This window comes from Cotesia typhae, unplaced genomic scaffold (genome assembly GCF_013202065.1).
Source record: "Cotesia typhae breed Kobodo isofemale line unplaced genomic scaffold, CoteBio_Ctyphae contig_44, whole genome shotgun sequence".
NCBI classification, from domain to species: domain Eukaryota; kingdom Metazoa; phylum Arthropoda; class Insecta; order Hymenoptera; family Braconidae; genus Cotesia; species Cotesia typhae.
Genome location: NW_027423753.1, coordinates 7,725,932 through 7,746,965, shown reverse-complemented (window position 1 = coordinate 7,746,965; position 21,034 = coordinate 7,725,932). Strand labels below are relative to the sequence as shown.

Genomic DNA, 21,034 nt, shown 5'->3' with positions numbered 1-21,034 from the left:
TGTAGCTGCCACGAACTGTAAATTCTCGCCACATTTTATTCTTGAGTGTTCTATTGAAACGTTCACATATGGATGCTTTGAGATTGCTGAATGTTGAGTAAAGATTTATCTTGTGCTGCTTCATCAGATCTTTGAATTCTTTGTTGTAAAACTCTTTACCCTGATCAACATGGAGATTCTTAGGAACACGACCTTGCTGGAGTACAGACTTCATAGCACTAGTGACATCTCCACCACTTTTTGATTTAATTGGAACTGCCCAGGCATATTTAGAAAATATGTCTATGATTGTAAGCAGATACTTGTATCCTTTATTGACTGTCGCATATGGAATCATCTCAACCAAGTCAGCTTGCCAAGTCTCGTCGAGACCTCGGATGTCAACATGACGACGTTTATAGTTTCTGCGAGCCGGTTTGTGAAGCTCATTAGCTATCACTGTCTTTTTGTCGTTCATTGAGTTTCTCAGTGAGATATTTGATATTATTTTGGTGAGAGGAAAGTACTGCTTTAACTTCCTCAATAGTTGTCTGCAAACTTCCCACAGCAGCTTTCAGTATTACTATTTCAGAGTGTAAATGTGAAATAATCTCTTTCTGTTCACTGTCTATACTTTTATTCAGTTCAGACATCTGTCTCAGTACAAACTGCACTGTCGCCGCATCATGTTCATTTGAAGGATTACCGAGATTGCACAGCCTTTTATTCTCAATGTTATAGTTTCCATCAGAAGTTACATTGAAACCTCTACCAGCTGGCCCTCGTTGACCTAAGTTATTGTCCAGTGGACGTCCAAATATATCGATGCTCATAGTTGTGAACACTTTGACTGTCAATGTGTGAATGATTTAATTTTTCAGAAGCTTTTAATATATAACTCCAGCCTCCCTAAGCTCTTCAATAATTGACATGATTTCATTCGTGTGACTTGGATTTCCAGCAGCTTGAGATGCCATAAGTAGTCGCAAACGATCAACTAGTTCATTTGGATCATCCCAGTAAACATAGTCCATTGGTAATCTCTGTTTTCTTGCAATCATATATTTTGGTAACCCTTTACCGAACTTGGTGATAAAATCAGCAATGTATTTATTGAACTTGATTGTTGTATCTTCATAAATAGTACGATTTGGGTCATAATTTTTCCTATGAGCGTTGGTATGTTGAATTATGTCCAAGTACTTTTTCTTATCATCTGGGGTGATGAGTGCATCCTCTGGTGATTTTCTAAATAATAATTCCAACAACCCAGGAGTTATTGGATAATTTTTTTCTTTGACAGTTATTGTATCATTTGCAAATGAAATAGGTGAATCACCCATATGCATTTCACCACGTTTTCTGCGTACACCATATCTCATATCATTATCTTTATGTTTTTACTTAAACGTTGTAGATAATTAGTGAGAAGAGGATTTCTACGAGCTGGAGTACTTGTTGATGGTGGTGGCTGAGTAATAGCAAGTGTTGTATTCTCAAATGAACTTTCATCATCTGTTATTAAACTGTTGTATACTTCTGGATCATCATACAAAGATTTTTCAACCTCTTGTTTTTCAACCTGTGGTTTTTCTTCTTTTTTAATATTTTCTCCTTTCAACTTTGAAGATTCAACTATACTCTGGAGTGGTGTCACAATAGGCTTGAACATTTCCTCCATAGCTTTCTCAGCTGTATCTTTACCCAACTTCAACATCTTGTGCTTCCGTCGGATGGCATCACTGGCTTGAGATATCTGATGCAGAATATCTTTCTGCTTTGATATTTCTTCAGGCTTCATGTTGACAGGTTAACGTCTACAGCATGTATGACTATCACACTCTAATGTACCTCAATTTATACTAATGAAGCAGTCGAATCCTTTGCGATACCTACCACTGTTCAATTCACTGTCTTTATCTATTACCACAAACCCATATTTATTCCAACATGCCGAGCATAAATCTCTGAATGAGTTGTACGACATGTCTGTATTGACATGATCATTATAAATATGCTTCAGATTCATTTCATCTTGACGGAATAGCACGAGAAAGTTTGCGTTATCTCTAATCAGATGCTTCGGTATTCGTGTATAAGTTTGACAGAGATAAAAGCTATCAACATCCTTGTGTCGACCCATGCAGAAAAAAGCCTTGATATGATCCTGTTTTTCACAAGCAATATCATCAAATATCATCAGAGAGTTAGGTTCAGCATCTTCAGGCTTGATTACAGCTTCATGTTCACTGAATGTGAAGAATCCAATACCATCAATCTGTTTAAGCAGCGTCTCCAGGAACTGATACTTTGGTTGGTTAAGAGACTTTGAGTAAAGATATATATTCTCAAACCTCAAACCGTTTGGATGTACAATAAGGGATAGTAGAGCGTTGGTCTTTCCACAGTTTGATGGTCCGCAAAACACTGCACGGATACTGTTGGGAAGTAAAGCACCGTGTCGTTTGAGTTTCGCACCGGTTCCTTGAACAATTTGATCAAAATTGATAACTGGCAACTGAGCTCTTGGTTTGCTATCCATGACTGCTGATTGTATTCTGAGCTCAAAGGGGTATATATACAAGCTTATATAGATTAGCATGTCAGTCTTTGATGTGACATGTCTGAGAGCAGACGTGGTGAAGGTTTATTCAACAACATAATCAATAAGCTTCCACTTGAACTTCACATACCAGGATATCAGTATAGTGGTCCGGGAACAAAGTTAGCCGAAAGGTTAGCTCGAGGTGATCCAGGCATAAATCCTTTGGACTCTGCGTGTAAGGAACACGATATAGCTTACTCTAAAAATCGTGAAAATTTGGAAGCCCGTCACGAGGCTGATAAAATTCTTGCTGAGAAAGCGTGGCAACGATTTCAAGCAAGAGACGCTGCTATTGGTGAAAAAGCTGCTGCTTGGAGTGTGAATAAAATCATGAAGTTGAAAAGACGTTTCGGTATGGGTCTTAAAAAAGAAAAACCTATTACAAAGCGTAAGACAATTAAAGGAAAAACAATGAAGCGTAAGACAGTCAAAAGAAAGACAACCAAGAAGAAGGATGTTGCTCTGAGACAGATTGTTGATGAAGCTAAAAAGTCCATGCAGCCTGGTGGAGATCCAGTTAAAACAGCTCTTGGAGGTGCCCGCAGAGCTGTCAAGAAAGTTGGTGGGAAGAAAAACGTTCGATTGCCTCGTATTCTACCAGTTCCATCAAAGATTGGTGGAGTACTTCCATTCTTGATTCCCCTGTTTGCAGGGTTATCAGCGGTTGGTGCTCTAACAGGTGGAGCTGCAGGTGTTGCAAAAGCTGTGAACGATGCCAGCGCAGCTAAAAATCAATTAGCTGAAAAGAAACGTCACAACTTGAAGATGGAGGAAATAGCTGTAGGTAGAGGATTATACCTCAAACCTTACCGCAGTGGTATGGGACTTTATCTGAAACCATACCCAGAAGGAGCTTGCTGCAAGAAGTCAAAAAACCAGTAGAGCTACCACATCGAGCACTGACTAACATCGACTTATTAAAGTATGCCAAGCGGCTTAAAATTCCAAATTTTCGAGGAGTTTTTATGAGAAATGATTTACCAAAATCTGGACCAAAGACAAACGAATCAGCAATAATAAATTTAGATGATAAACTTGGACTTGGAACTCACTGGGTTGCATACAAGAAGAATCATAATCAAGTAATTTACTTTGACAGTTTTGGTAATCTACAACCCCCACAAGACTTGATGAAATATCTCGATGTAGGTAGCGTAAAGTACAATCATAAAAGATATCAAGACTTTGATACAATCATATGTGGACATTTGTGCTTAAAATTCCTGGCTGGACAACTATAAATTGAAGTGAGTCGGGACAACAAGCGTCAGTCATGGCAGAGTCATTCACCTTGACACTATCCGGAAACTCCTCCATACTGGAGGCAAATTATTTTCCGCCGATTGAGCTATCACCAACAAAAATTATGTACTTGGACTCGTTAAGCTCCTGACATTTAATTCAATACCAAATATTGATGTTGGTGCTAATAAATTTTATGTGTCATCAAAAAGATCCAAAAGAAGTACAATCAAGAGATTTCAAGAAATAACTATACCAACAGGGAGTTATGAAATTAAAGATATTGAAACTTATATAACCAAGACATTACCTGAACTAAGTTTCACTTTAAAAGCAAACAACAATGAGTTGAGAAGTGAAATAAGATGTGATCAATATATAAATTTTGAGCCTGAAGATTCCATTGGATCATTACTTGGATTTACCAACCGCGTGCTTGAACCTAACACAGCACATAAATCTGATTTACCAGTCAAAATATTGAAAATCAATGCTCTGAGAGTCGAGTGCAATATAACTACTGGATCGTACATCAATGGTGAGAAGAATCACACAATCCATGAATTTCTCCCGAGGGTTCCAGCAGGATATAAGATAGTGGAAGTGCCAACAAACATCATTTACCTACCAGTCACCGTACGAGCAATACACAACTTGAGGCTCCGCATTGTTGATCAGGACGGGAGAATAGCAAATTTCCGTGGCGAGACTATAACGATTAGACTGCATATAAAAAGTCTGTAATGGGTATCGTATATGAGACAAAGACTGGTAACGGGTATAAAAGGATTGCAGGATGTCCAAAGATTATCAGTCATCATCGAGCTCTGAAAGTGTTGACACGTCAAAACGCAGAGTTCCTAAAAAGTCTAGGACTAAAATTACGTGGAAAATTCACAAGATAAAAATAAATTTTTGTTGTCTAGCTTGTGTGATACCATGGCGGAAATCTTAGATATAAAAAAATCAATTATTTTCGATGAGTCTATTGCACACTGTGAAGCTCATTCACACTTACCATATGCATCATCAACATTCAACAACAGTGATGAAATCAGGATTGCTGTTCAACATCAAGATCTGTGCTTGCTCCCAAGCAAGAGCACATTACATTTTTATGGAAGAATGAGGAAAGCTGATGGTACTGCTGTAAGTGCTACTACGAAGATGGTCAACATGGCTGTTTGTCATATGTTTGAAGAGATACGTTATGAGCTCAATGGTGTAGAAATCGATAGATGTAAGAATGTTGGTATCACCAGTGTTATGAAAGGATACGCTTCTCTGAGTCCGGGACAACAAAATATTCTGGAAAATGCTGGTTGGATTGTTAATGAAGATGACAACAATCTGACTGATAATAGCGGTTACTTTGATGTCTCAGTACCGCTGAGTTTCATTCTTGGATTTGCTGAAGATTATCAACGAATTATCGTGAATGCCAAGCATGAATTGATACTGATCAGATCAAATACTGATCAAAATGCTTATGTTGTTACCGTTGAGAATGAAAATGTTTCAATTACGATTCAAAAAATTGAGTGGATTGTACCATACATAACAATGTCTGACAAGCAAAAATTATGGTGCTGAATTACATAACCTCCGATCCAGCTATTCCAATCAGTTTCCGGACTTGGGAATTGTATGAGTATCCACTGCTACCAGCTACCAACAAGCATATTTGGGTAATCAAAACGACAAATCAGCTTGAGAAACCTCGTTTTGTTATCCTTGGATTCCAAACAGCAAGAAAGAATCAATCGAATCAAAACGCAAGCGAGTTTGATCACTGCAGCATAAGAGACATTAAGCTGTTCTTGAACTCTCAGAGTTATCCATATGGAAATTTGAACCTCAACATTGTGCATAATCAGTATGCCTTGATGTATGATATGTACACAAATTTTCAAAGTGCTTACTATGAGAAAGAAGCTGAACCGCTATTGACTAAAAAAAATTTTCTGAATAAAGCACCTCTGTATATAATTGACTGTTCCAAGCAGAACGAATCAATCAAGTCTGGACCTGTGGATATACGTCTGGAGTTTGAATCGTCAGCACAGTTTCCAAATCAAACTGCTGCTTACTGCTTGATAATTCACGATCGAATAATTGAGTACAATCCCATCAGCAGCACTGTGAGAAAACTTACTTAATGGTGCAGTTTGATCCCAAACCCACCATACATTACATGTATGTGTGGGACTTTGCATCCAGACAAGCGAGGAAAGGACCATGGGAACAAGCAGCAAGAGACGGAGAACGATTTCGTCGACGAATACAACAAATAAATAAAATTATTGATCCTGTACTAATCAATAAACTTAATGTAATCAATAAACATGATGTAATTAAAAATAGTAAATAAAGAAAAACTTTTTTATAATTTTGGGTTTTTAATTATAAACCTTACTATAATAAATACGAAATATATTAGTAACATTACATAGATTTAAACTTTTTCATTAATTGCACAGTTGGTATAGATGCTGTGTAAATGAATTTAAATTTATTGTATGATGTACCGATGTCATACAAATTAATCTTTTCACCATTATTGATAATATTCATCATCTTTGCAAGTAGATGTGGCGTATTCAAAAACTTCTGGTTGCATGCAGCAGGGAGAAACGTTGAAAAAGTGTTGTCCAAGCATATTTCAACGTTGAATCCAAATTGTGTTCTAACTATTCTGATGTTTGTGATCTCATAATTATGCCCAGTTTCCAATTCATGCATTCGCCTGAATGGTAGACGGCACCCGTACATCCTGGTGATGATAGCAGATTCCAGCAGCAGATTCCAGCAGCAGATTCCAGCAGCGGGTAGCAGATTCCAGGACCAGATAGCAGATTCCAACAGCAGATTTCGGCAGCAGGTAGCAGCTTCCAGGGCAGCAGAGTCACTACAGTATTTTACTATGGTACTTCACAATATTTCACTGTAAACTCGTACTTCACACTGTAAACTTGTACTTCACTATTGTGAAGTACGCTCTCAGCGAACTGCTTTTATAGCCAGAGGATACTGCGCAGTTACCCCCACTCCTCTACCTAAAAACCAGTTTTATAACGTCATCTACTGCGCAGTAAGAATATTTTCGAACAAAATGAGTCATCTACTGCGCAGTTAGGAATAGAACATAGAAAACTGCGCAGTTACGCGACCTTGAACAGGTTCAAACCTGTCCGATGACGTCATCTTTTACGCAGCAGAAATAGAACAAAGAGAACTACATAACCTTGAACAGACTCAAACCTGTCTGATGATGTCATCTACTATGCAGTTCAAAACTCTACCGTATAGTTTGAATAACCAATCAAATTATCAATTAACCAGGAAGAAATAATTGACCAATAAGATTATCGAGTGGTGGGGGTAAAATCCAGAGATTGGGTTATAAAAAGGTTGAATTGATTGTAAGAGTCATCATTCAGTCACTCTTCGTTGTCAAGAGCAGTAAAAATGGAGATCATTCTAGACGTTCAAGGATTCAGAGGAGCTGATAATCGCTTCATTGTTAAGGAGTTGGCCTCAATAACAATTCAACATGATATTGATAATATTGAAGAGTTGTCATACACACTATTTCAACCACCATATCACTGGAAGGTGCTACCTACCAACTACCAACGTCTGAATACCTGGCTGATCCGAAATTATCATGGAATCGGTTGGAATGCTGGAACAACTTCATATAACAAGCTCAAAGAAGTTCTCAATTATTTAACTTGTAATAAACAAATTATTTATGTCAAAGGTATCGAGAAAAAGTTATGGGTTCAAAATTTAATTGATTGTAATAATAAAATTGTAATCGATCTCGATAATTTCAAATGTCCCTCTCTAAAAAGTATGAAAATTTGTAACAATCATTTTTGTAATTATCATGATCGTTTATCTGATTTATGTGCCTTGGAAAATGTAAAAAATTTAAAAGATTGGTTTGTAAGCACTCAATAAATCTAAAATAAATGAATTATAATTGTTATTATTATTTCATCCTAACACATTTAATTCAGAATAGAATTAATTATTGTTAGTTATTAAATTCAAATAATTTTCCAACACTACTACTGATATTAATACTTATCAACAGATGGCGTCATGGTTTTTGATTTTTTAATTATGATAATCAATAATCAGTTTTTGTTTTCTAAAATTTTATAATTAATATTTGTTTAAATTAAAAGTCATGCATTATTTTATATAACCATTTAAAAATAAAAACTGAGTATTGATTTTCAAAATATATAGAAGATTTTTGGATTTGACGATACAGAGCACATCAACCCCATATTAGTTTATCAAATAATAATAATAATAATTTTTGAAATAAAGATAAATAATAATTATTTTCTAATATTTTGTTATTAATATTATTAACTTTGTTTAAATTAAAAGTTGTATACCATTTTATAAAGTAATTTGAAAATAAAAAGTGAGTATTGATTTTAAAAATATAGCGATAGATTTTTGGATTCGACGATAGAGGGCACATCAACCTCATATTAGTTTATCAAATAATAATTTTGAAATAAAGATAAATAATAATTACCCCCACTCCTCTACTTAAAAACCTGTTTGATGACATTATCTACTGCGCAGTAAGAAAATTCTAGAACAGAATAAGTCATCTACTGCGCAGTTACCCCCACTCCTCTACCTCAAAACCGGTTTGATGACGTCATCTACTACGCAGTTAGAAAATTCTAGAACAGAATGAGTCATCTACTGCGCAGTTATATGACCTTGAACAGGTTCAAGCCTGTCTGATGACGTCATCTACTACGCAGTTAGAAAATTCTAGAACAGAATGAGTCATCTACTGCGCGGTTAGAAGTAATGCACGCTGTCACCAGATGACGTTGCGTGAAATCCTTCTCGCAAGTAGTTGACATAACTTCATTTTAAATATATACAACATGGATATACCATACTACAAATGCGTAATCCTGAACTATTGATCTGTTATGGCTGAGCCGAAGGTAGGTTAATAGTTGAGGATGCTTTTTAACCTCAAAATGTTGAACTCAAATTCAAAATGGCGGATAGCAGCCACCAAATGGCGGATAGTAAGATTAAAAAAATGGCGGATAGTAAGATGGCGGCAGAATTCCCCACCAGCGCCACCTGCAAAACCTCACCCATAACCTCAAAATGACATACATATCTACCGCCGGCAACACCTACTGTCGGCAAAACAGGTCGCCCATATCCACAGATGATACTTGTCACGAACCTACAGTCGGCAATGCAGATCCCTTAGAATTGACACGAGCCCACAAATCTGTTTTACCGACTGGGTATGCACCCCCTGTATACCTACTGTCATTCCTAACTATACAGATTATGAATTTTATTCCCAATTTCGGATGTCACGAGAATCTATCGAAGTAAGAAGACAATTATGCTAGTCAAAATTTATTAAAATATGGTACATCATTTTTTTCACAGGAACTAGAAAATGCCATTAGGCCCCATATTCTTAATATTGATGATGACATTCCTCTGCAAAAAAAAATTTTATTGACAATTTGGATTTTGGCTACTCCCGATAGTTTTCGCTCGGTTGCTGATAGATTTGGGTTACCTAAATCTAATGCTGACTTGATATTTAAAGAAATTGTCGATATACTGTCTAATCTTTTGCCTCAATTCGTTCGTTGGCCGGATGCAAATGAATGGGAAATAATTGAAGCTGTAAGTACTAACGATATTGGTATGGTCATAAAGATTTGTAATTATATTTGCATTTAGGAGTTTCTTTCAAAACCAGGGGGATTTCCCGGAATTCTCGGAGCTATCGACGGATCCCATATTGAAATTTTGCAAACACCAGGAAATGCAAACGATTATTATAATCGAAAAGAAACTCATTCAATAATATTACAAGGTATTACTATATTATTATAACTATAATTATGTTATTATCTTATATTAATTATGTACGCATGTATATTTATATGTGCATATATAAATATATATAAATGAGACACTAGTAATTCCCTTACTCTCTTGCCAAATATTTAAAACAAAATTAATATTGATAACTTAGTAATTAAAAATAGATAAAATTCCACAGGTACATGTGATCATAAAGGGAAATTTATTGATGTTCTGATTGGAAGACCTGGGAGAGCGCACGAAGCGTCTGTTTTCAGATCTTCACCTCTGTTTACACGATTAACAGATGCTGGAAATCCCTTGCTACGGCCGAATCAACATATACTTGGAGATTCAGCATATCCATTGATGATGAATATTTTAACGCCCTTCAAAGATAATGGTCACCTCACCAGACAACAAATAAATTACAATGTCAATCATGCGTCATCGCGTTCAATAATCGAGCGCGCATTCGGTTTACTGAAAGGAAAATTCCGTAGATTACAGTTTTTAAATGTCAAATCTGTTTCTATGGCAATTAAAATAACTTCCGCAGAGTGTACACTGCACAATTTTATGTTTTAACATAAATATCCCTTGCTTTAGCAAGGCGATGCTAATGTTAGGGATATTTTTAATAATAATAACAATAATATTGATAATAACGATGAAATAGAAATTGATGCACACATAGAGGAGGAAGATGAAACTATTGGAGCAATTGAAAAACGGAATACTATAATGAATTCACTGTAAAAACGATGTTTATTAATTTAATAATTGTATCTGTGTAATAGTAAGAAATAAAATTACATAATTTTTAAAACTAATATCTTATTTATTGTAGTGTTTAATAGGTTCAATACAAGCATTTTTTTTTTATTTCTTAAGAAATTATAATAGTATTATGATGACTTAGTATTATTTATTGAGATTTAAGTTGATAAGTGCCAGTTTTTAAATCTGGAATAAAATTTCATACAATAAATAAACTATTAGAGCAGCTTATTTTATGTATATAAAAATATTGATAATTAAAATTTTATTACAGATTAGAAACCTGACATACCACATGAAACATAAATTTTACTTTTATTTTTGATTTATTATTTGTTTCAGAAGTTCATTCCGTTCTCGAAAAACTTCTGTCAAGTCAGTCATCTTTTCTTTCCATATCATAAGATTTTCTTTTTGTAAATTTTTACATTCTTCTAACTTCTCATTAAATACTTTCATGACTTCTAATTTACTTGAATCTAAATCTAATTGTTTTTGTCGATGATAATAAATATTTTTACCTCGCGCTGATTTATAACAATTCGGTGATGTTCCCTGATTGTCAGCACTGGAATGAATCTCATTAGAACTCGAAGCTTTAGACTTACTGCCGTCTGGTGCGTTATTTTTAGTGCTGCAATGAATTATAAAAATGTGTATTAATCTAATAGATATTCATTATTTTTTAGCGTAAAAAAAAGTAACTGAAATGATAATTTAATAATAAAAGATAGGTATTCGAGTGTGCAGGTAAGGATAAATATATTAGTTATTTGCATATTATTGAAAAATACTGTTCGACATTAAATTATTTGTAATTAAATCAACAGCAATATGGATTATGAAACAGCAGTATGAACGAGCAGATCCAGGAAAACTTGAGAATGGTGGTGGTGTTTCTTCTTGTGAATGCCGCTCAGGAATGGTTAAACAGGATTGGGCTTCATCTACAGGAACATGCTAGGAAGTTGATTGAAGAGGAAGAAGATGAAAGAAAACGATTCGAAAATACTAGAGTGACAGTAGAGGCTTTGATGAAGTGGAAGAAACGATTTGAAGAAAAAATGAGACACATTTAGGGACGAAAACAAGCGATGATACAAGGGAAGAAGTAAACTGGCAGGAGAATTATTTATAACTGATAAAACTTTGAATGAATCTTATCTCAAGCTCTTAGATGATGTCGATGCATCTAAAGTTGAAAGTCTATTCCAAAACCTCGATGACCTGGACCTCAATGAAAATGACTCAAACGATGACGACTCTTAGTCAAGCCGATAAAGTAAATCGATCCTGTTAATTGAACATAATTTTATCCTTTATATATTTATTACTTGTTTGCTTTCAGAAAACTGTAAAATTCAACAAAATATAAAATACCATCGTATTAAATAAATAATGTTAATCTAAAATTATTAAATGTCTAAAAATAATAGAAAAATTATTTTATTACATACCTATTAGACTCTGGATTTGATAAGTCGATGACTTCGTTATTTTCCTCTGCTGATGACATACTTCCGACAACATTAGATCCAAAATTAATTGACAAATCGTTATGAAAAATTTTCATCCATTGACTTTACCCAAGGCCATTGTTTACGTCCTTTTCCAGTAGTACGTTTCGAATTATTTTTTTTTATTTTCGAGTAAGTAGTCTTCATATTCCCAAACTTTCTCTGTGCATCATTGGAAGTAAATTGAAAATGATTTTTGTTAAACTCATCTGCGATTTCACGCCATAATGTTGCTTTCTTTATTTTAGGATTTCGAAATTTTTCTTTTCTAACAAAATATTCATGAAGTAACAGTTTAATTGTAGCATCGTTCCAAACTGTGTTATCGTCAACGTCTACAATAAAAAAACACAGAATGAAAATGAGTTCATATTAATATTAGAAACTAGACCTCATATTAAATAAAAAAACTTATTTAAAACCTTTTTCATCGATTCCTGGGGGATCTTCAATTAATTCTTCATCTTGATTACTTGCCTGCTGATAGTCATCTGAATTACTTGTCTGGTCTACATTATTTTGACTAAGCATTATTTCATGACAATAAGCCGCAGCGAAATCATCATCTGAGTATAAAATAAATTACTTAAATTTTCATATTTATTATAAAACTAATTTTATTATTTATCATAAAAAGTCCAGATAATTTTTCATAACCTCTTTTTTACTTACCCTTGTGGAAATAATTCTCTGAAAAAACTCTTGAAAAGTCTTTATAACTCTGAATAAGACTTTTCGAAAGTCTTCACATCCCTAACTAAGTAAAGGAAAGACTTAATAAGTCTTCAAAACTCTGCGATACTCTTCAAAAATCAAATTTTCCCTGCAATTTCGGAATTTCTCAAAGAGTTATTAAGACTTGATAAGACTTGTTCAGTTTTACAGGAAAAGAAGAAAATATTTCTTTTCAAAAAAATTACTTATCAGAATTAAATAAAACTATAAAAAAGAATTAATGCATGTTTTAAAAAAATTTTTTTTAAATAATATTTTCATCACGAAAATACTTTGATGGGCATCGAATCACTCATAGTTGAGCAAGTCAAAACATCAACAGCAAATGAAGTGCACTTGCTGTTGGAAACAGATATTACTCAAAGAGTAAATCCAATCGGTATTTAATTTGGACTATCAAATATTAAATTCAACTTTCTAGATAGGAGAAAATTTTCTATCCACACGCCATCTGCTGGAATTAATTGATACCTAACATATTTTAGTTTACGAATTTACAGTTAGAATCTTTGAGTGTTCTTAGTTTCTAATAGGTGGCATGTGGTTAGAAAATTCTTTCCTACCTAGAAAGTTGACTTTAATGTTTGATAGTCCAAATTAAATACCGATTGGATTTACTCTTTGAGTAATATCTGTTTCCAACAGCAAGTGCACTTCATTTGCTGTTGATGTTTTGACTTGCTCAACTATGAGTGATTCGATGCCCATCAAAGTATTTTCGTGATGAAAATATTATTTAAAAAAAATTTTTTTAAAACATGCATTAATTCTTTTTTATAGTTTTATTTAATTCTGATAAGTAATTTTTTTGAAAAGAAATATTTTCTTCTTTTCCTGTAAAACTGAACAAGTCTTATCAAGTCTTAATAACTCTTTGAGAAATTCCCAAATTGCAGGGAAAATTTGACTTTTGAAGAGTATCGCAGAGTTTTGAAGACTTATTAAGTCTTTCCTTTACTTAGTTAGGGATGTGAAGACTTTCGAAAAGTCTTATTCAGAGTTATAAAGACTTTTAAAGAGTTTTTTCAGAGAATTATTTCCACAAGGGTACCGTTACACATTTTCTCATGGAATTTTCTCGTGTCCGATAATTTATAAGTGAATTTTTCGTATTCATACGACATTTCAAAATAATTAGGGTCTGTCATGTTCCAGAATTATTATTTATTAATTTATTACAAACGTTTTTCTTTAACATAAAATTGAGCTCGCATTTACCGCCAAAAAATACTAAGTAAAATGGCGGTGAGAGAAAATTTCCTTAATATCAGCAAAGTTGTCCAAGCCGAAAACTGAGCTCAGTACTCTTAGTTACTTACTAAGTATACTCAGTACTTAGTTCGGCTGAACACGCTCAATGATTCAAGATATGTCCTGTTAAATTTCGAAAAGAAGTGATGTTTTTCATCAAACAAGTGATATAATTTTTGTACAACAAAAATTATATCACTTTTGGTTTTACCTTTAACTAATAAGCAATGTTGATCGCTGATAAGTACACTACTAGCATCGTTTTTTGGACATTTCTGGTACATTTTTTTCAACTCATCCGACGTCCATATATTGCTCAGTAGTGCTTTTGCACGCTTCAGCATTGTTTTTTTTAGCACAATCGTCGATAATTCATTTGCAGTAAACTTTACTGCTCCAATTTGGACATACTGTTAAAAAAACAAAAAATTACATTTTATGAATAATAGAAACGATTTAAGTTGAGTACATTAAAAATTTTTTAATTTTCGCTATGAAAATAAATAATTTTCGAAAAATCGGAAAGTTATTAATTTCACCCAAGTTTTAAAAATCGACTTTTTATTAGTTTTTAACATTTTAATTTAAGATGCACTTATTGGATGCCCTATGACTTTAAGATGAAATTATTTTGTACATTTTGAGGAATTGCAAAAAAATAATTTTCAAAAAATATTATCAATAAAAATTCATGAATACAAAGATTATCATTAGTAAAAATAATTAGGATAATCAAAACAAAAATGGGGTTTCTTGAAATTTGAGCATTAATGAAGTAAAATAAGTGTTAATAACTCATGCATTTTGGGTTTACTAATTTTATCCTATGCAACAAACAATAATTCTTGATGGTATTATTGTTAAAAACTATTTCAAAGTATATATATATATATATATATATATATATATATATATATATATATATATATATATATATATATATATATATATAAAATCTTATTTGAATGCTAATAAAATTAAATTACTCTATAAAGTGATAAATTTATGGACAATGTATTACTCAATCGTTTTGCTTTTAAAAGAAAATAATTTATTAAGACTTGATTGTATATTAATACCTCAAAATCTTGGTTTTTAGACAAAATTGAAAGTTTTAAATGTTTCTTGTTTTTATAAAAGCTTTAAATTTCTTAAGACAAGAAGTTGATAGTTCTAATGATCGAATTGCAATAATACGCGCAACAAATACCAGTTAACAATTAAAAATAATTTTTTGAAACCAACATTGTTCCTTAAATCGTCAGAATTATCACGATTTTCTGGTACTGCCATCCCTGTTTCTTCTGCTATTTCTGGTGATTCACTATTATTATCTTGAGAAGTACCCTGAAAACAAAATAATATGCAAATTTGAATGTTTCCTTAAAAAAAAGGAATATTACCAAAAAAGTACTATGGTATTGACGTTTAATTCTACTCTAAGTAAATCTAAATCATTCGATAAAATGATGCACGCTTTTATTGGTCACTACAATAAGTCTCAACAACAAATTGCAATATACTTAAAACTACTGGAATAAAATGTAGAGACTCATGGTAAAAAATTAGTTCATAAACTTCTTTGTGAAGGAAAAACAAGAGAATACATGAGAAAGTAAAAAATTAGTAAAATGACGAGGTTGCAAATATAGGTCATAAAAAATTCGGAAAATATTTAAAAGTGTTCACTAAGGTTTTTCATTAACGTCAAATTTACTTAGTTTTTATGCTTTTTAAAAGTTGTTAGTTATTGAATGAGTTTAAAAATTTTTATGAGCAAATTGAAGTCATGCAATAGGTAACAAAAATAAACAATTAAATATATTTTCTCTAAACTTACTTCTTCTGTTTCCTCTGTTACTTCTGTTACTTCTGTTTCTCGAGTATTCCCAGGACCTGTTGCTACCTCCTGTTCCAGATAATAATCTGCCGAATTATATTCACTCTTCTTTCTTGCAGTCGCAACTGTAGACTGGAAAAGCATTAAATAGAATTAATCATTATTATAACAAAAAGTTTATATCAAAATGTACTTTTAAAACGTATTGTTTTTTATGGTTTCAATACATAATACATTATTTAAAAACTTATAGTTGCTATACAGATTACGAATTTGGAATTTATAAGTTTTCGAAAATTAAACTTTAGAATTGATAATATACATATATTTTAAAGTCGAAACTGCCATAAAATCACTATAACTTTATTTCCGTTGTATTTCAAGCTCTTGAATTAAAATTACCTACTTTTTGATACAATATATGAAGTCTATTTGAAAGCGAAAAAGTTACTAAGGCTTTGAAGTACATAAATTCTTCAAGCTTTTCACTTAAAAAGAGAACATTAAAAAACAAAATTTGAGAAGTCTAGAAAATTGTCATTTGAGAGAGATTAAAAATACAAATTAAACTTATTAATAACATTAAAATGATTAATTATTTGTAGAAACTTACTTTTTCCGTTGATTTGCGAGGAACGTCAGGCTTTTTTACTACCCGTTCACTATTAGACTGGAAAAATAATATAAGGTATACGGGGTGATTCAGAATTACTTTCACAGCGAGAAGATTTAGATAGAGGAGGCGATTTTAAGCATAAACTTCCTTTACCACTTTTCAAAATTATCAGTATGTTTTGAGTTATTCAACATTTTAATCGACCAATCAGGTGTCAGAATTAGATTTTGAAAAAAATACAAAAGAATAAATCATAAGTTTGGCAACTTTCCATCGAATTGGAATGTTTTAAATAAATAAAATATTCAAGTATAACTTGAAGTTTACCATTGCAAAGTTGCCAAACTTATTATTTATTCTTTTGTATTTTTTTCTAAATCTAATTCTGACACCTGATTGGTCGATTAAAATGTTGAATAACTCAAAAACTACTGATAATTTTGAAAAGAGGTAAAGGAACTTTATGCTTAAAATTGTCTCCTCTATCTGAATCTTCTCGCTGTGAAAGTAATTCTGAATCACCCTGATTACCATCGTAATCAAAAGTAAACCTAGGTATTGCTGTTATTTTCATTTCATTCCACTTTAAGTAGTTATATATACTCAGGGTGGACCAAAAAACCACAAATTTTTTTTTTTTAATTTTCTGAAAATATTGCAGATTGCCGAAAATTTTAAGACATTTCAAGCTTTTATAGTTTTATCAATAACTGCTTCGTTGCAATTTTTCAAATATCACAAAGACAATTTTTTTAATTTTGTAATTGTATAACTTGTCGATACATTCAATTATCGACAAGAATACAATATAAATACGAATTTTATTGAATGAATCAACTTTAAATATAATAAACGTAATGTCATTTTCATAAAGATCTAAAAATAGCAAAATAAAAACTTGAGAATGTTTTTAAAAGCTGAAATCAGTTAGAAATTAAAAATTAGAATAATAATTTTTCAACTTACGATTTTTGAGGTATCTGCCTTCTTTGATACTTTTGACTGAGTTGATGGACTATAATCTGGTAATTTTGCTATGATTATGCGCGAATCCACTGGGTTCCTTTTTCTCAAAACTTTGTAATCATCTGTTCATCATAATTAAAAAAATTAGTTTAATGAACATCTGTCATGTTAGTAAGGTTGTAATTTTATTTCGATTGATCAAATTCTAGTATAATGATGAAAATTAATTGAAAAGTTACCATGTGAATCAATGATGTAAAAACTTCCAATGCCAATTTGTAAACTAGCGCCTCTGACATAATATTTTTTGTCGGCCTGATATGTGTCTGATCGAATCCTTTTCAAATCATTCTTCTCATTAAGTTCAAAAACATTCTGGGTTGGAACAATGCAATACTTTGACTGATTTAAATCAGTTAAAAGACAATATAAACCCATTTCAATCAAATATATTTACATCTAAAAACAAATTCATAATTGAGTTAGCAAGTAATATATGCAAACATAATATTTATCTAAGTATTTTCTTGCAAAATTAAAATGATAATCTAGCAGCTGATGAAACAAAGTAATTTGCTTAAGTTACTTAAATGATTGTCAAATTATTAAAGCGTAAACAAGGAGGAAACATGCAATTCCACACAAAAACAATTGGCATTAACTCTTCAGCAAATTAATATTTTTGACTTTTCTTTAGTCGTGTAAAAATATAATGAACTTACCCGGAATAAAATCGGACAATGGCAAAGAAATTTTTTTAAAATATAATAAAAATCATTTTATGTTAAATAATAAATAATAAAACCAAAAAAAAAATTTATATCTAAAAAAATTTTTTTCGAGATTTAACAAAAAAAATAATGGACAGTGATGGTAAAAAAAAATTATTTATATTTTCATTATATAAAAAAATTATATTTTTTATATATCAGAAAATTCATCCCATGAAATTTGTAATTATTTTCAAGTTCATATTGTTGATTTATATTGTTTATTATTTAATTCTAGTTCTTGGAAAGATTTTCCATTCGCCTTACAGCCATAGAAACGGGTAGTAGTGCAGAGAAGTCCAGAAGAGAGAGGGAGAGAATGAATAAATGATGTCTATTCATGCCGAGGCACAAGCCAAACAGCAATTGTAAAATACATGCTAATTAAAAACTAACATATAAATAAATGAAATTTTTAATATATAAAATATTATTTTTATCATATCAACAAACTCGGTAGAGTTTGGCGCCAAGTTCCGTTCTCAATCTCAAACCAGACTACCGAGTGTGTATTTACCGTAAGCAGAACGGTATTTTGAGGTTGCAAATTTTTTTTTAAATTTATTTCGATTTCTTATTTATATGATGTTTTGTAATAGTAGTATATGATCTTTTTTACACGTATTAATTGATGACTTTTTATTATCTTGATGATTTCTGTTTAAAATTATTAAAAATAATCAGCACAAACTATAGCGACCCAGATTTTTAGATTTTAACTTTTTTTTCATGTAAAAAGCGGATGGCCAGAGAATAAATAATATCAGAATGCATGTTAATCTCATGATAGATGGGATAATACAGTGAAAACCAGATATTCACTGCTTGTGTTCATATTCGCCAGGGTGCGTCAGAATAACTTTTACATAAACTGTAGATAAGAATTAGGTTTGTTGGTCACAGTTCTCAGCGTGTGGTGGCGTCGAGGCGTTTTAAGTTGCGGGTCTGCCGTCAGAGGCGTGACCGAATCAACAGTACCACCACATTACACGAAAATTTAAATAGATTGATTATTTGAATTGAGCGAGAAGTCGAATGAATACTTTACTAGAAAAAGGTAATGATTATTATTTGATTATTAAATACGATAATTTGTTTTATTATTTATCGTGAATAACAACAATAATAGTAATAATAACAATATTAATGATAATAACGACAATACTAACAATAACAATAAAGATAAAACTTGAATTAATCACAATAGTAACAATAAATTGATGATGAAAATAATAGTAATAAAATTTTTATTATTATTATTATTATTATTATTATTATTATTATTATTATCATCAAATTATTGAGCATTGAAATGTTAAATTTAAATTTACAATTATCTTAATTACTAAAAATGTTAAAAATTTTTTAAAAATGTATCTGAATTTAACAGCTTTCAATTGATAATTATGTTTATTAATATTCCAAAGAGTATACGCGGCTTTTTTATATAAAATTTCATTAATTCTACTTGATACTGTACGAAAAATAAAACTGTAATTTATCTATATCTATATAATTTTATTGTTATTTAATTTCTGCGGAAAAAGGCCATGTTTAGAATTAGAAATTTTTTTCATTACAAAAAATGTTAAAATTTCTTTTTGAATATAAAATCTCTAAAATCAACTACCAAACAACTTTTCATATGTATTTTTTCTTCTAATTACGTTTTATATATTAACGTAGTTCCAGCGTGGTATAGTATAATCAGACAATTTACTATAGATAAAAATTTAGAAGCCTCGGCACACAGACATTCACACATACAATTATATATGGTTAGTTTCAGTGATCTGGCAACGTTGCTCTGAGTGTTTATGTATTTTTGTTTATGGTCTCAGTATGTACAAATAGTATCGCGCTTTAAAATAATAGTACCTATTACTTAATTAAAAAGATGCCCAAGCAATTACGGCACCAAGGTCAATTTGTAAAAAACAAAAATTTATCTAAAAAATTGTCTTTTAATTCTGATATGAAAAAGGCCAAAGAAAAGAAAAAAGAGTCAACTAAAAATAATAACCTAGAAGGTAGGCGCATTGTGGAATACTCAGAGCTTGGTAAAAATTTAAAGTGTTTTAAATGTCGACAAGTGTTGAGTTTAGAAAATATTGAAAAAGAACAACTTCGTGGTCTACATTCACAATTATGGATAAAATGTGAAAATTGTTTTTGTGTCACTCAAGTTATGACAGGAAAAGTGCATGACGGAAATAAAAATTCCAAGGTTTTTGATGTGAATTCAAAAATTGTACTTGGTAAGTTAGTGTCAATAAATAAGTACAATATATGTTACTAATAAAAAAAAGATTTCCAAATATTTATAAAAAACTAATCAAAAATTTTAATTTTAGGTGCGGTACATGCAGGTGTTGGTCACACAGCTTTGAATAAAATTTTAGCATGTCTTAATGTACCGCAAATCTCTGACACTTTATTCAAGCGATATGAGAGAGAAGTGGGTCCAGCCATCGAAAAAGCTGCTGAGGAAAGCTGCAAAAAAGCAGCTCAAGAAGAACGACACTTAATAATAGAAAATATTGATAAATTGTGCGAAGAATTGTAAGAATAACTTTACTTATCAATTCTAATTAATAATCATGTAGAATTCATTGCAATTCATTAATTTCCTGAGCTGAAATTATCTTTAATATTTTTTATTGAATTATTGTTCATCAGTCTTAGATATAACTAATTGTACATAAAATCAAAATGACATTTTTTTGTCAACGACATTGTTTATAGATTTTTTAAATATTATTACTTGATGTCAATACTGTATTTGATAAATTTCCGAAAGTGTAGATCAGAAATATTAATTATCAATTTTTAATTTAAAATTTT

The 21,034-nt window shown here is 31.5% G+C and overlaps 4 protein-coding genes across 5 annotated transcripts in view; 2 read left to right on the top strand and 2 right to left on the bottom strand.

The window, feature by feature from the left end:
* Window positions 1-21,034, bottom strand: part of LOC141528834 (uncharacterized) — a 141,497-nt gene that overhangs the window by 35,385 nt on the left and 85,078 nt on the right. The window lies entirely within an intron of this gene.
* Window positions 9,190-10,473, top strand: LOC141528733 (uncharacterized). Its single transcript, XM_074244940.1, has 4 exons — window positions 9,190-9,225; window positions 9,287-9,532; window positions 9,590-9,725; window positions 9,915-10,473. Exons 1-4 carry the CDS (start codon window positions 9,205-9,207, stop codon window positions 10,301-10,303), a joined length of 792 nt encoding a protein of 263 aa, XP_074101041.1. The 5' UTR covers window positions 9,190-9,204; the 3' UTR covers window positions 10,304-10,473.
* The window catches only part of LOC141528731 (uncharacterized), a 38,878-nt gene continuing 28,419 nt past the window's right edge, over window positions 10,576-21,034 (bottom strand). Inside the window, exons 2-11 of one of the 2 annotated variants that reach the window (XM_074244938.1) lie at window positions 17,660-17,879; window positions 17,421-17,542; window positions 16,452-16,508; window positions 15,839-15,970; window positions 15,244-15,345; window positions 14,210-14,408; window positions 12,435-12,578; window positions 11,953-12,347; window positions 10,788-11,847; window positions 10,576-10,681 (exon numbers count right to left, since the gene is read on the bottom strand). In XM_074244938.1, coding sequence (XP_074101039.1) covers window positions 12,052-12,347; window positions 12,435-12,578; window positions 14,210-14,408; window positions 15,244-15,345; window positions 15,839-15,970; window positions 16,452-16,508; window positions 17,421-17,542; window positions 17,660-17,858 — 1,251 coding nt within the window. In that variant the 5' untranslated portion in view covers window positions 17,859-17,879 and the 3' untranslated portion in view covers window positions 10,576-10,681; window positions 10,788-11,847; window positions 11,953-12,051. Of the gene's footprint in view, window positions 11,848-11,952; window positions 12,348-12,434; window positions 12,579-14,209; window positions 14,409-15,243; window positions 15,346-15,838; window positions 15,971-16,451; window positions 16,509-17,420; window positions 17,543-17,659; window positions 17,880-21,034 lie in introns of both variants that reach the window. The other variant, XM_074244936.1, reaches the window with a different exon arrangement.
* LOC141528641 (uncharacterized) lies at window positions 19,875-21,022 on the top strand. Its single transcript, XM_074244799.1, has 2 exons — window positions 19,875-20,448; window positions 20,545-21,022. Exons 1-2 carry the CDS (start codon window positions 20,088-20,090, stop codon window positions 20,754-20,756), a joined length of 573 nt encoding a protein of 190 aa, XP_074100900.1. The 5' UTR covers window positions 19,875-20,087; the 3' UTR covers window positions 20,757-21,022.